General features: G+C 27.0%; 4 protein-coding genes across 7 annotated transcripts; 2 read left to right on the top strand and 2 right to left on the bottom strand.

The window, feature by feature from the left end:
- The first annotated feature begins 1,649 nt into the window (after positions 1-1,649).
- Positions 1,650-4,293, top strand: LOC122629804 (N6-adenosine-methyltransferase subunit METTL3). The gene is made up of 5 exons (XM_043813604.1): positions 1,650-2,038; positions 2,152-2,321; positions 2,399-2,597; positions 2,676-3,182; positions 3,308-4,293. Exons 2-5 carry the CDS (start codon positions 2,168-2,170, stop codon positions 4,101-4,103), a joined length of 1,656 nt encoding a protein of 551 aa, XP_043669539.1. The 5' UTR covers positions 1,650-2,038; positions 2,152-2,167; the 3' UTR covers positions 4,104-4,293.
- Positions 4,294-4,399: 106 nt separating this feature from the next.
- On the bottom strand, positions 4,400-7,242 carry LOC122629806 (rho guanine nucleotide exchange factor 3-like). Of its 2 annotated transcripts, none has more exons than XM_043813609.1 (5): positions 6,595-6,749; positions 6,244-6,488; positions 5,782-6,145; positions 5,212-5,640; positions 4,400-5,075 (listed from the first exon to the last, which is right to left on the bottom strand). In XM_043813609.1, exons 1-5 carry the CDS (start codon positions 6,628-6,630, stop codon positions 4,674-4,676), a joined length of 1,476 nt encoding a protein of 491 aa, XP_043669544.1. In that variant the 5' UTR covers positions 6,631-6,749; the 3' UTR covers positions 4,400-4,673. The 2 variants fall into 2 exon arrangements, with proteins under 2 accessions (XP_043669544.1, XP_043669543.1); XM_043813608.1 differs by lacking the exon at positions 6,595-6,749 and adding an exon at positions 6,841-7,242 and having other exon boundaries at positions 4,401-5,075.
- Positions 7,243-7,436: 194 nt separating this feature from the next.
- LOC122629805 (CWF19-like protein 1) lies at positions 7,437-11,213 on the top strand. 2 transcript variants are annotated; one of them, XM_043813606.1, is made up of 7 exons: positions 7,437-7,676; positions 7,817-8,788; positions 8,880-9,519; positions 9,589-10,504; positions 10,579-10,816; positions 10,875-10,957; positions 11,064-11,213. In XM_043813606.1, the coding sequence occupies exons 2-4, from the start codon at positions 8,175-8,177 to the stop codon at positions 9,886-9,888; spliced, it is 1,554 nt and encodes a 517-aa protein (XP_043669541.1). In that variant the 5' UTR covers positions 7,437-7,676; positions 7,817-8,174; the 3' UTR covers positions 9,889-10,504; positions 10,579-10,816; positions 10,875-10,957; positions 11,064-11,213. The 2 variants fall into 2 exon arrangements, with proteins under 2 accessions (XP_043669541.1, XP_043669542.1); XM_043813607.1 differs by lacking the exons at positions 10,875-10,957; positions 11,064-11,213 and having other exon boundaries at positions 9,589-9,664; positions 10,387-10,504; positions 10,579-10,761.
- LOC122629807 (methylthioribulose-1-phosphate dehydratase) lies at positions 9,987-11,504 on the bottom strand. Of its 2 annotated transcripts, none has more exons than XM_043813611.1 (5): positions 11,331-11,504; positions 10,885-10,979; positions 10,537-10,805; positions 10,242-10,443; positions 9,987-10,159 (listed from the first exon to the last, which is right to left on the bottom strand). In XM_043813611.1, the coding sequence occupies exons 1-5, from the start codon at positions 11,331-11,333 to the stop codon at positions 10,039-10,041; spliced, it is 690 nt and encodes a 229-aa protein (XP_043669546.1). In that variant the 5' UTR covers positions 11,334-11,504; the 3' UTR covers positions 9,987-10,038. The 2 variants fall into 2 exon arrangements, with proteins under 2 accessions (XP_043669546.1, XP_043669545.1); XM_043813610.1 differs by lacking the exon at positions 11,331-11,504 and adding an exon at positions 11,101-11,243.
- Between the last annotated feature and the right edge of the window lie 204 nt (positions 11,505-11,708).

Below are 11,708 nucleotides of genomic sequence, written 5' to 3'. Positions count from 1 at the left end.
TATTTGTTTATTATATAAAATACGCATATTGATTTTGATTGTTTCTTGTCTAATTATAAAATGTTTTTAATACTTTATGTTCACAGGTGACTGTGAACAGCAGAATGCTAATTTATTATATAAAATTCGCACATTATTTCGATTACTTCTTGTTTAATTACAAAGTGTTTTTAATGTTTTATGTTCACAGGTGACTGTAAAGAGCACAATGCAAATTTAAGTAGAAGTCGCACATTATTTCGATTGCTACTTGTTTAATTATAAAATATTTTTGATGTTTTATATTCACAGGTGATTATAAATGATGATTTATTATAGGAAATATGAAATTCGCATATTATTTTGATTGCTACTTGTTTAATTATTAAATGTTTTTGACATTTTATGTTCACAGGTGACCGCTACTTTATCATATGAAATTCGTATATTACTTCGATTGCTTCTTGTTTAAATATATGGTTTAGATTTTTTATGTTCACAGGATTTCAGCATCGTGTGCAGCAAGGTTTCACATTAGTTTATTGGGAATAGAATTCCATAAAGGGCTCTATTCTTAACCGGGTAGGTAGGTCGGTATCAAACGAATTCATAAGTTTTCATCTAGTCATGATCGATTAGAAAAAAATTTTTGATTCGTTTCGCGATTGATTTTGTTTCTTTTTTCTAATTATAATTATAATTTTCTAAAATTATAATAATTATTATTAAATATGTCATAATAATGATTTTATATAATAACTTCCAAAATAATTTATATTAAAAAGTAGAGTCTTTAGCCCGTGGGTCCCCAGATGCAGCTACCTCCACGCGGTGGGACCTGGGTCGGTAATACTTGCGAAATATCGTAATCTATGTCTTAATTATATTTAAAATCTGTAACTAAGTTATACATATAATTATAAAACGCAAGTATTACCGGGCGAATGGCTGTATATTACTATATTTTTACAATATCTCTCGTTTGTCTAAGTTCAATTAAACGTTCAATTGATTACATTTTAAATTTATAGTCATATTTCCACAGACAAATAAATTTGAATATAACAAATTACTATTTTTAATAGTATATTTGTTTAAATATTATATAGTTCAGAATGTACGTTAAATATAAAGTAATTTTACTTTAATATTTCAAGATAATTAAATTTTGAATGCGAATTCGTTCTTCGACATAAACGAACTTCATCATCTTAGTGCGAATTTTTATTTTAAACATTTGCTAAATAATTTCTACAATTATTTCTTATGTTAACAATTTAATGACCTTTTTTTTTCTTATTTTTCTGTTTTAGAATATCAATGGAATTGCGTGCGAATCGAGATAAATAGATCTCGTGCATGGTACTATCAATTTTTCACGCTTTTCTCCAAAAGGCATTGAACGTGATTGAGATTTTATTTGATTTTAAATTTTAGTTTGATTCATTTGACTTTAATGAAGTAAATGTTAAGTATATTTTATTTATTATCCTTTATGCATTTATATTATGAAATAAATGTTTAGTATCGTATTTATCACAGGTTACTACACATGCACACCATCATTAAAGAAAGATATAAATGTGAGAGAATTAGAAATATGTGTTTATATCCTATTAGTATTATCTATTCTAACTCAAACTAATTTGATCATTATATTATGTGCACAACGGGATATAAGCTGGTCAACTTATAGATTGATATAATAAGCAATGCGGTGAGTGTCTCCGCGTGCACTTGTAGTTCATATTTTGTCCATACCTGTCGCTAAAGTCACATACGCTTCGAGCGAATGGTGATGAACTGCATGAATGCGGTATTCTGTTAATTTGTTAATTTTTAAACAATATTTCGTTGATAAAAAATTATTAGTATGCATTATATCAATATGGTATAATAAGTAACAAATACATTAGATTAAGTATTCCGTATATAACATCGATAACCATAAACATTAAGAACTGTTACAATATTTTCGTACCTATATGGATAAAATATACTTAATATTAAAGTAAACATCTTATTGTAATGCAAGTTTTTAAACTTTAATATATTTTCAGTAAGTATATCACTTCATATATATCTTTATATATACTTGTATAGTTTGTATACAATACAATATATAGTATAAGTAAATTATTAAAATGAAAATTTATTATATTATATATTTAGAATTTTCGAATGAAAGATGTCAGATGCTTTTGAAGAAATACAAGCAATTAAAATCAAAAGGAATAGTTTGCGTGAAAAATTGCAAAAACGGAAAAGAGAGAGACATGAATTATTTACTCTTACTTCCTCCATACCATCTACCTCAACCGCTGATTCACCTCTTCCTGGTGGTAAAAAACTTATCTTTTTTTTTTTTTTATTACAACAGTATATAGATATATTTTCAAAATATAATTTTGTTCTTTAGATTCCAATACATCTTTAATAAAATCTGACCATAATGAATATGAAAGGGATATTCTTTGTATATTGCACGAATCTTTACCAAATCTGCCAATTACATCTGCAGAAATAATAGATCAACTTCGTAAAAATCTTAATGCTGATGTGTCTTCCTCGGATATTCATAAAATTTTAGAGAAGTTAGCTGCACAAGATATTATTAAGTTAGTGAGTTTTTGTATCATCTTTTTTGAATACATTTATGTATTAATTGCAAGTTATGTCTATAAATGTTATTTTAGAATTAAAGAAGTCACAGAAAATGAAGTTTTTGGATATACAGTTCTCTCTGTCGCAGAATCACAATCATCATGTCTCTCTCAATCTGATGATACAGAAAATCCTGAGAGTGCAGAGACATCCGCATCTGAATTAAATGATTATATACCTTCAGAGAAACAGATGAAAATAGATAAAAAAAATACAGAAGATATAATGTCACTAATCTCAATGCCCACAATAAGAGAAAAAGAAAGTAAAAAAGTAGGAGAACAAATCTTGGATCTTCTGTCAAAACAAACATCTAAAGAAAAATCATTAGCTGAGCGATTTCGTTCTCAAGGTGGTGCACAAGTTATGGAATTCTGTCCACATGGAACAAGAGTAGATTGTGCCAAATTAAATGGTGGGCCAGGCTTTGCAGAAAAATGTAAAAAATTACATTTCAAAAAAATTATACAAAGTCACACAGATGAATCATTAGGTGATTGTAGTTTTCTCAATACTTGTTTTCATATGGATACATGCAAGTAAGAACTCATTCTACGTTTATTTATATACGTATATATTTTTTTATAAATTTCATAAACATGGTTTTAATGTTTATCATATTCACTTCAAAGTTTTTGTAATTTATATTGCATATATTTTATAGATATGTCCATTATGAAGTAGATGGCCCTACTGCACAAACAAAAGAACCAAATGATTCTGATAGTATTAACAATACTACAATTAATAAGACATTAAACGTTGATAATAAAAATGGTAGTAGCACTAGTTGTGCGAGTAGTGTAGGTAGTGAGTTAACTCTTTATCCACCACAATGGATACAATGTGATTTACGATATCTAGATATGACGGTTCTCGGCAAATTTGCTGTTATTATGGCTGATCCACCATGGGATATTCATATGGAATTACCATATGGTACAATGTCAGATGATGAAATGAGGCAATTAGGAATACCTGCACTTCAAGATGAAGGGCTTTTATTTTTATGGGTAACAGGAAGAGCAATGGAATTAGGTAGAGAATGTCTTCAATTATGGGGTTATGAAAGAGTTGATGAAATTATTTGGGTAAAAACAAATCAATTACAAAGAATCATAAGGACTGGAAGAACAGGTCATTGGTTGAATCATGGAAAAGAACATTGTTTAGTAGGTATGAAAGGAAATCCACGTATTAATAGAGGATTAGATAGTGATGTTATTGTAGCAGAAGTTCGTGCAACTAGTCATAAACCAGATGAGATTTATGGTATCATTGAACGCATGAGTCCTGGGACAAGAAAAATTGAATTATTTGGTCGTCCACATAATGTACAACCTAATTGGATCACACTTGGTAATCAAGTAGATGGAGTACATTTGATTGATCCACAATTGATTAAAGCTTTTAAAAAACGTTATCCTGATGGAAATTCAATGAAACCTACAAAATCTTAAAATCAATTATTCATTCAAAAATGAACAATTTCATAATGTTTTCCTTACTACTCTTTACAGAAGTACAAAAATATATAATTGTACATATATTTTTATAAAAACATGTACATATCTTATTCTATATTATTTATAATATAAAATAGTTTTGAAATATTTATATATATATATATATAATAAAGAAACTTAGGAGATTTTAATAATTATAAATAATCTAAATTTTTTTTTGTCTTAAATAAATATTTGTTTATCTATATTAAATAAACATCTAATTATTACGTGTTTATAATCATAATTGATATTATATTAATACAGAATAGTGGAATGATTCTATCACAAAACAATTCACAAGTAATTTAATATAAAATACATACATCAGTTTGAATTGAAAAATTATAAGTACTAATGTAAGTACTTGTAGCAGTATTTTCCATGTAAATATACATTTAATACTATTATACAAGTGTTTAAAGTACACATTAAAATTACATAAAAACAATTACTTGTATTAAAATAAAATAATTGTAAAAGACTTATTTGTATGTAGTGTGCAATTGTAGTTATAATTTTATATTATTTATCAAAAGAAATACTATTATGTTTTTGTTTTAAAACATTTTTTTTTAAGGAAAAGGTAAAGTTTTCATATGTACTATTTCCTGATTTTCGTATAGACCGATTAGGTGTTGGCAGTATTAAATTCGGTTTATTTTCATTTCCATTATTTTCTTTAGTATTTAAAGAATTAATAATTTTATTGCATGCGTCAGTCCAATGCCGTTTACCATGTTTATCTTCTGATACGAGAAAGTAATCACCTATTTTGAAGCCAAAATCTGTACAATTCTTCTGTTCAGCATATAATGATATTTGCTCTCTTGGTATAACAGGAGAAGATAAATTATATTTTTTAGGTATACGTCTTGTAGAACGTGTCATAGCAAAACACGTATCGAAAAGAAAGCAATGAAGTTTCTGAAATATAATTAGTACGATTAGAATTGCTTTTTTTTTTTTTATAAAAGTAAAATATGAAAATTACAATTTATTTCTTTATATATAGAACATATAGTTTTGCAGGTTTAATTTATATTGCATAGAATTAGCTTACCATTCCTCTTGGGTCTTTTAATTGTCCTTCTGTAATCAATTCTGTAGCATTATTGATACATTCAGTTAAATCATATTCATTTTTTATATTGATTTTTGTTTGAGCTAATTTACATTCAGCTTTTCCCATAGCTTTATCAATGTTCTGAAGTAATTCTGTGAGTTTATTAATTGATTCCTTTAAAGGAATTTGATCTGAATGATCAACAGTAGTATGTCTTAATATTTCCTTTATTAACAAAGGATATTTAACTATTCTTGATCGTGGTACGTCTAAGTAAGCCCATAAGTCAAGAGAATGAGGTGATCCTAATCTTCTTTTTAAAAATACCTGAAAACGTTTATTAGTTGCTTTCTTTTCTTCAAGTAAATGTCTTGCCCATACTTGTGTTCTACATCTTTCTAGATAAGGTTCTGTTAATTTTGGTAGCTGTAACAATTGTAAATGCAGATTTTATTATTCAATCATATTATTAATAACTTTTTTGTATAATTTAATATAGGAAATATGTATGTTTATAATTTTTTATTTGATAAAAAAGAATAATATAAACTATATTAAAATACTAACCCAATTGAATATTGTAGCACCTACATTGTCTGTAAATCCTGAACAATCTCGTAGATTGATTAATTCATCTCGTAAATTACTGTGAATTTCAATAAGATTTGTAAGGTCGCTAAAAAGTGTACGTATTTCATCTGGACTGAATATATTACTAGATATCAATGGTTCATAATAATGATCACGAAGAATGGTCAGTTCATCAAGAAGTAAGTTTTCTCCACAACATAATTCATAAATAGCCTCTTGTCTTTTTACTTCTTTTTGACCTAAAGTGCTATTTAATGTCTCTTTAATATTTGCATTTGCTATATCTAGCAACCAACTTCTAAGTGTAAAATTATTTGTACCACTTGAACTGTTTCTCCGTCTATAAAAGTTTCAGATAGATAATACTTAAGAATATAATTTATATGATACATAAGAAATATAATATTTAACAAGATTAAATAGCAAAATTCTATTTACTTTTTTTTTATTGTATTAGTATGTGCATCTTCATCAGTAAATGAAAAATCATCTGTATTTTGTTGAATGCTAAATGATCTATGAAGAGTGTTTCCAACTTTTATACTCAAAGTGCTAGAAGAAAATATACTACTGGCTACTTCTGTAATTCTACGTCGTTTTTTCTTTTTTCCAGCATCCGATTCTATAGATATATCCATGGAGTTAACACTGACCACATCACTCTTTGGTCGTTTTCTTGATCTCTATAATAAAATATTAAAAATTATTTATAAAATATTTTAATGATTCATTATAGAATCACCAAATTATAAATGAATAACTGATAAACGAATTAAAATGAATAATTACAAGTATTGTAGTAAAACTAAATAAACAATAAGACATTCTGAATAATTACAAATAGTATAAAATCCTTTTCTATGCATTTCAGCGAACTGAAGTTATCTATAAAAATACAAGATCTCTAGAGCGATATTTAAACTGATAAAATCATACTTGCATCATATCAATGACTGTGTTATCATTCTCAACAATATCGAAGGTTATGTCAACAAAGATTCAGAAAACTATTATTTATATAACTTAAACTCTTACCAGCCAAAATCGTTTTCGAGGTTCTTGGAATGTCTCTTTTATTGTTACGTTGCAGTCATCTCCCATTTTTTTTTATATAAAGTATAATAATTTAATAAAACGGTAGTTAATGCATAATGTCAATACAGATCACACTAGAGTACAATTTTAACGATGCATCATAACCGTATAATATACATCCGGAAGCGTTTATAATACGATACAATTTTTTATCGATATGTTTTATTACAAATTCTTATTCTATTTGTAATAACATTTTTTACAAAAATTATGAGAAGATACAACATGGAAATTTGCTAAAAAAGATAATAATGTCAGACTTATTGCATTCAGCCGTTATTAAAATTATGACGTTGATTGATTTTATATTATATAGTGTAATATGGTATAAAATACAGAGCAAGAGTTCTGCATGAATATGGCGTGACGGCGCTATAATCGCGATAATCGCTAAAACATAATTTTTTTATTAGCTCAGTGCTCGACCAATCACAGTGTTTTTATTTGTGGATTTCACAATCAGTTGAATTGAATCTATCCCTAAGAAGGACATTGGCAAGATGCAGTAGTTCTGTTAATTAAAAATTACTTTTAAATGCAGCTATTAACTTGATATTACTTGCAATTAAATGCATACTATATGAAACGTGATATATATATATATATATATATATGTTACACTAAAAGTGATATCAATTATGTTACGTGGCGGTTGTTACTTTTGAATATTACAATTTTATTTATCAGTTATAGTGAATGATGACTGATTAGAATTTAACAGAAAACTGATCAAATAACTATCAAAGTCATCCATATGTTTGTTGTTTACATAATCGGTTAGTACGTCTTCATCTAGTTTAAAATTTACATCTAATGAAACATCAATTTAAAATTATTTTATATTTCAAGTTTATTAATAGTTACGTAATATTTAAATAAATGCAGTATTATTTAAATCAAGTTATTGTTTAAATAGAATACATTCGAATTTCAACCGCCAAATCAGTAGTTGAGTACATTGGCACCATGTCCACTTTACATACATGAATATTATTATAAATAATGATACTTGGCCATAGGATAAGCACAGTGGGATAAAGACAACTTATAAAAAGAGAAATTCGGCATAGAGAGAGAATTCTCATCATGAAGAATTAGTGGTTATAGATACTTTTTAGTCTATGTCTTGCATATAACCTATATTTTTTATTGTGAACATTGTAATAAAGCCAGCACTTTAATCTGTTGAGAAAAACTACGACGATGATATCTTAAATATATACCATAAAAGTAAATAATAATAATAATAATAAATAATTTCTGAATTGTAAGAAATGACAGATAAACAAAAGATACTTAGCTGTGGTGATGTAGAAGGACATTTTAAATTTCTATTTACGAAAATTGAAAATATTAACAAAAAAAATGGACCATTCGACTTTCTATTATGTGTTGGAAACTTCTTTGGTGAAAATAATATAGAGCTTGAACCATACAAAAATGGTATGAGAAATATTTCTGTTCCAACATATATTATTGGTCCAAATAGGGAAACAGATTTACAATATTACCCTGATATAGATGGATATGAAATTTGTCAAAATTTAACTTACCTTGGTAGAAGAGGTTTATATATTGCAACATCAGGATTAAAAATTGCATATATTAGTGGCATTGAAAATAATACAACTGAATCCAAAGCAATCTGTTTCCAAAAGAATGATGTTATATCTATAAAAAATTCTTGTTTGAAAGGTCAACCAAGTTTTCGAGGAATAGATATATTATTATCCTCGCCATGGCCTAAAGGCATTACCGATTTAGATCCAAATAAACCTGATATCAAATTTCAAGGATCTGAATTAATAGCTTGGTTGGCTGCTCAAATAAAGCCAAGATATCATATTTCAGCATTAGAAAATATTCATTATGAAAGACCACCTTATAGGTGAGTATAATATATAAATAACTGGATCAGTTTTGGATAAAATTATAATAATAATAGAATTATATTAATAAAAAATTAATTGTTTCCTTAGAAATCATAGTCAAGATGAAAGTGGTATTGAAATTGCAACTAGATTTATTGCTCTTGGATCGGTAGGAAATAATGAAAAGAAGAAATGGCTGTATGCTTTGAACTTGACTCCTATAGACAGAATAAGATTATCTGAATTAGTTATGAAAACGACAGATGAAACATCTAGTCCTTATTCAAAATACCTGTTACATGATGAACCAGTGGAAACAAAAACTACACAATTTTTTTATGACATGGAATTTAAATCTAACAAACGTTCGAAAAATTCAGATTATTCTTACAAGAAGCTTAAGACAGAATTTGATCAAACAAAATGTTGGTTTTGTTTATCTAGTCCTGAAGTATCTAAGCACTTAGTAATTGCTGTTGGTACAGAAGTTTATGTAGCACTTGCTAGAGGTGGATTGGTTGAAGACCATATGTTAATTTCGCCGATAACACATCATCAGAGTTTATCAGTTTTACCGCCAAATATTTTAAAAGAAATGAAACTATATAAAGAGGCAATAACAAAGTATTTTGCAAGTAAAAATCGAGTACCAGTATTTTTTGAGAGAAATTATAAAACATCTCACTGTCAATTACAAGCTGTTCCAATTCACAAAAATCAATCATCTGTAGTTAAAGAAATGTTTGAGGTATATTATTATTGTTCTTATTATATAGTAATTTTGATTTTATCTAAAGTAAATTTTTATGTTGAACAGGAAATAGCAGAATGTAATAATTTCAAAATTGATGAACTTCCACATCACACAGACTTGCAACAAATTGCAAAACCTGGTATTCTGTACTTTTATGTAGAGTTACCTGATGGGCAATCATTGTACTATAGAATTAAGAAGGATTTTCCATTACACTTTGGTAGAGAAGTATTGGCATGCGATAGAATATTAGATGTTAATCATAGATCAGATTGGAGGGATTGTCAATTGGATAAGAATGAAGAAAGTGAATTAGCAAAAAAGATTAGAACACAATTCAAACCATATGATATAGATAATTAAAATAATTTATATATATATATACAAAATATTTTTACATTGTGATACAAATAATATGTTCACAAATTTCAATAATTATTAAAACGATTATTTGCCTCCTCTTATTATTTTATAGTATTTTTAATTTGCAGAGGGATAAAGATTTATCAAAAATTATATTTTTAATTCATTAGTTTGATAATGAAGTTCATACTCTGCTGGAGTTGCCATGGGATTTAGACCACACTGTTTCATTTGTATGGCAACATCAAATAAATAATCATAACATTCAGTCCTACAAATCCCATAAAAAATATTATTTATAGGTTTCGCTATGTACTTTACAAAAGTATGTATATGAAGTAAACGTAACTTACATTGTTTTAGCTTGTTGCCAAGTATCACCCCAAACATAAACACCATGTCTACGTACTAAAACTGCACAAGTTTCTGGATATTCAATGATTGCTTTATCTAATTCTTCTCTTAAATCTTCTTCAAAAGGTGTATTTTCTATTATAGGTACCACTAACTCTTCGTCATAACGATAAGCTCTTCCTAGCTTTTGATTTCTTATACCTATGAAGAAATATATTTGACTAATGAATACATTCATTCATTGCTATATGGGAATGATCTTGTAAGAAGTATATTTTGTAAGAAGATATATACCTTTAATCATTTCAAGATGAGTGACTCGAAATTCTTTTCCAGGCCACAATAAAGTAACCATCAAAGCGACTTTAGAATGAGTATGAATGACTGCATTAGCATTTCTTCTAAGATATGCACACATAAATAGTGGAGTACATTGTGATTTTTTCAATTTTTTCTCAGCTGGAGGTAGTTCTAAATCTTTTCCATTTATATCTTGAACAAATATATCATCTGCATTTATTCGTTCTTTTTGTACACCTGATGGAGCTATATAGATTTTGTCTCTGAAATAATGGTAAAATTTCTATTTTATTTTTATATTTTTATCTCACAGTTAATAATAAATATTACAGATTTACAAACTCGTGCTTGATGGATATACCCCCACCGGTACCAGTAACCCATCCTAAATGATAAAATTGCTGACATAATTCAGGTATAAGATTTCGAGGATGCTCCTATAACATTAAATTTGATAAAAATATGATGATATAATATTGTAAACATACGTAAACATATTTTTTAATTATTATTTTTTTAAGTATATACTAAAACTGAAAGAATATACAGCAACAATACCTTTGACAATTTCTCATCATTGGAAGTCATGGTAATAAGCTTGTAATATTAATAGCAATGGGACTGAAATTCTTATCAATTACTACGGTAATGAATAAAAAAATTTGAACGATTCTGAGATGATTATTATGCGCAGGCGTATGTTTTATTCTTATCTGCTCATTAACTAATAATCTCATGATCCTTATCAAAGCGTATAAATATATGTCAACAAAGAAAAATATATTCACCATTTCTATTGTTATCCGTATTAAAAAATCGAGCGGAAATGATTGAAGTAGTAGATGCCGCCAAATAAAACGATAAGAAAAAAGAAATCGGATATAACTTAAAATTATAGATGTCGCACAAATAAAAAATCTTTATTACTTGTTTTCTCTTTTCTTTTATCAAGCATGATTTGATCTGCGCAGACGCACAAGTAATCTCATATGCATTTCTATTATATATAATAATATTATATACGACGATTATTAATATATATAATATTTATATAATATAATATAAATAATATTAATATGAATAATATTTAAATGTTCGTAAGTTATAAACTTTTATATAAAATCTCTTATGAAATTATTTTTATATTAATCGAGTTCGTAGTCATA

The sequence above is a fragment of the Vespula pensylvanica genome, chromosome 6 (assembly GCF_014466175.1).
Source record: "Vespula pensylvanica isolate Volc-1 chromosome 6, ASM1446617v1, whole genome shotgun sequence".
Classification (NCBI taxonomy): domain Eukaryota; kingdom Metazoa; phylum Arthropoda; class Insecta; order Hymenoptera; family Vespidae; genus Vespula; species Vespula pensylvanica.
Note: the sequence above shows the minus strand (reverse complement) of the source record. Positions and strands in the feature narration are given on the sequence as shown.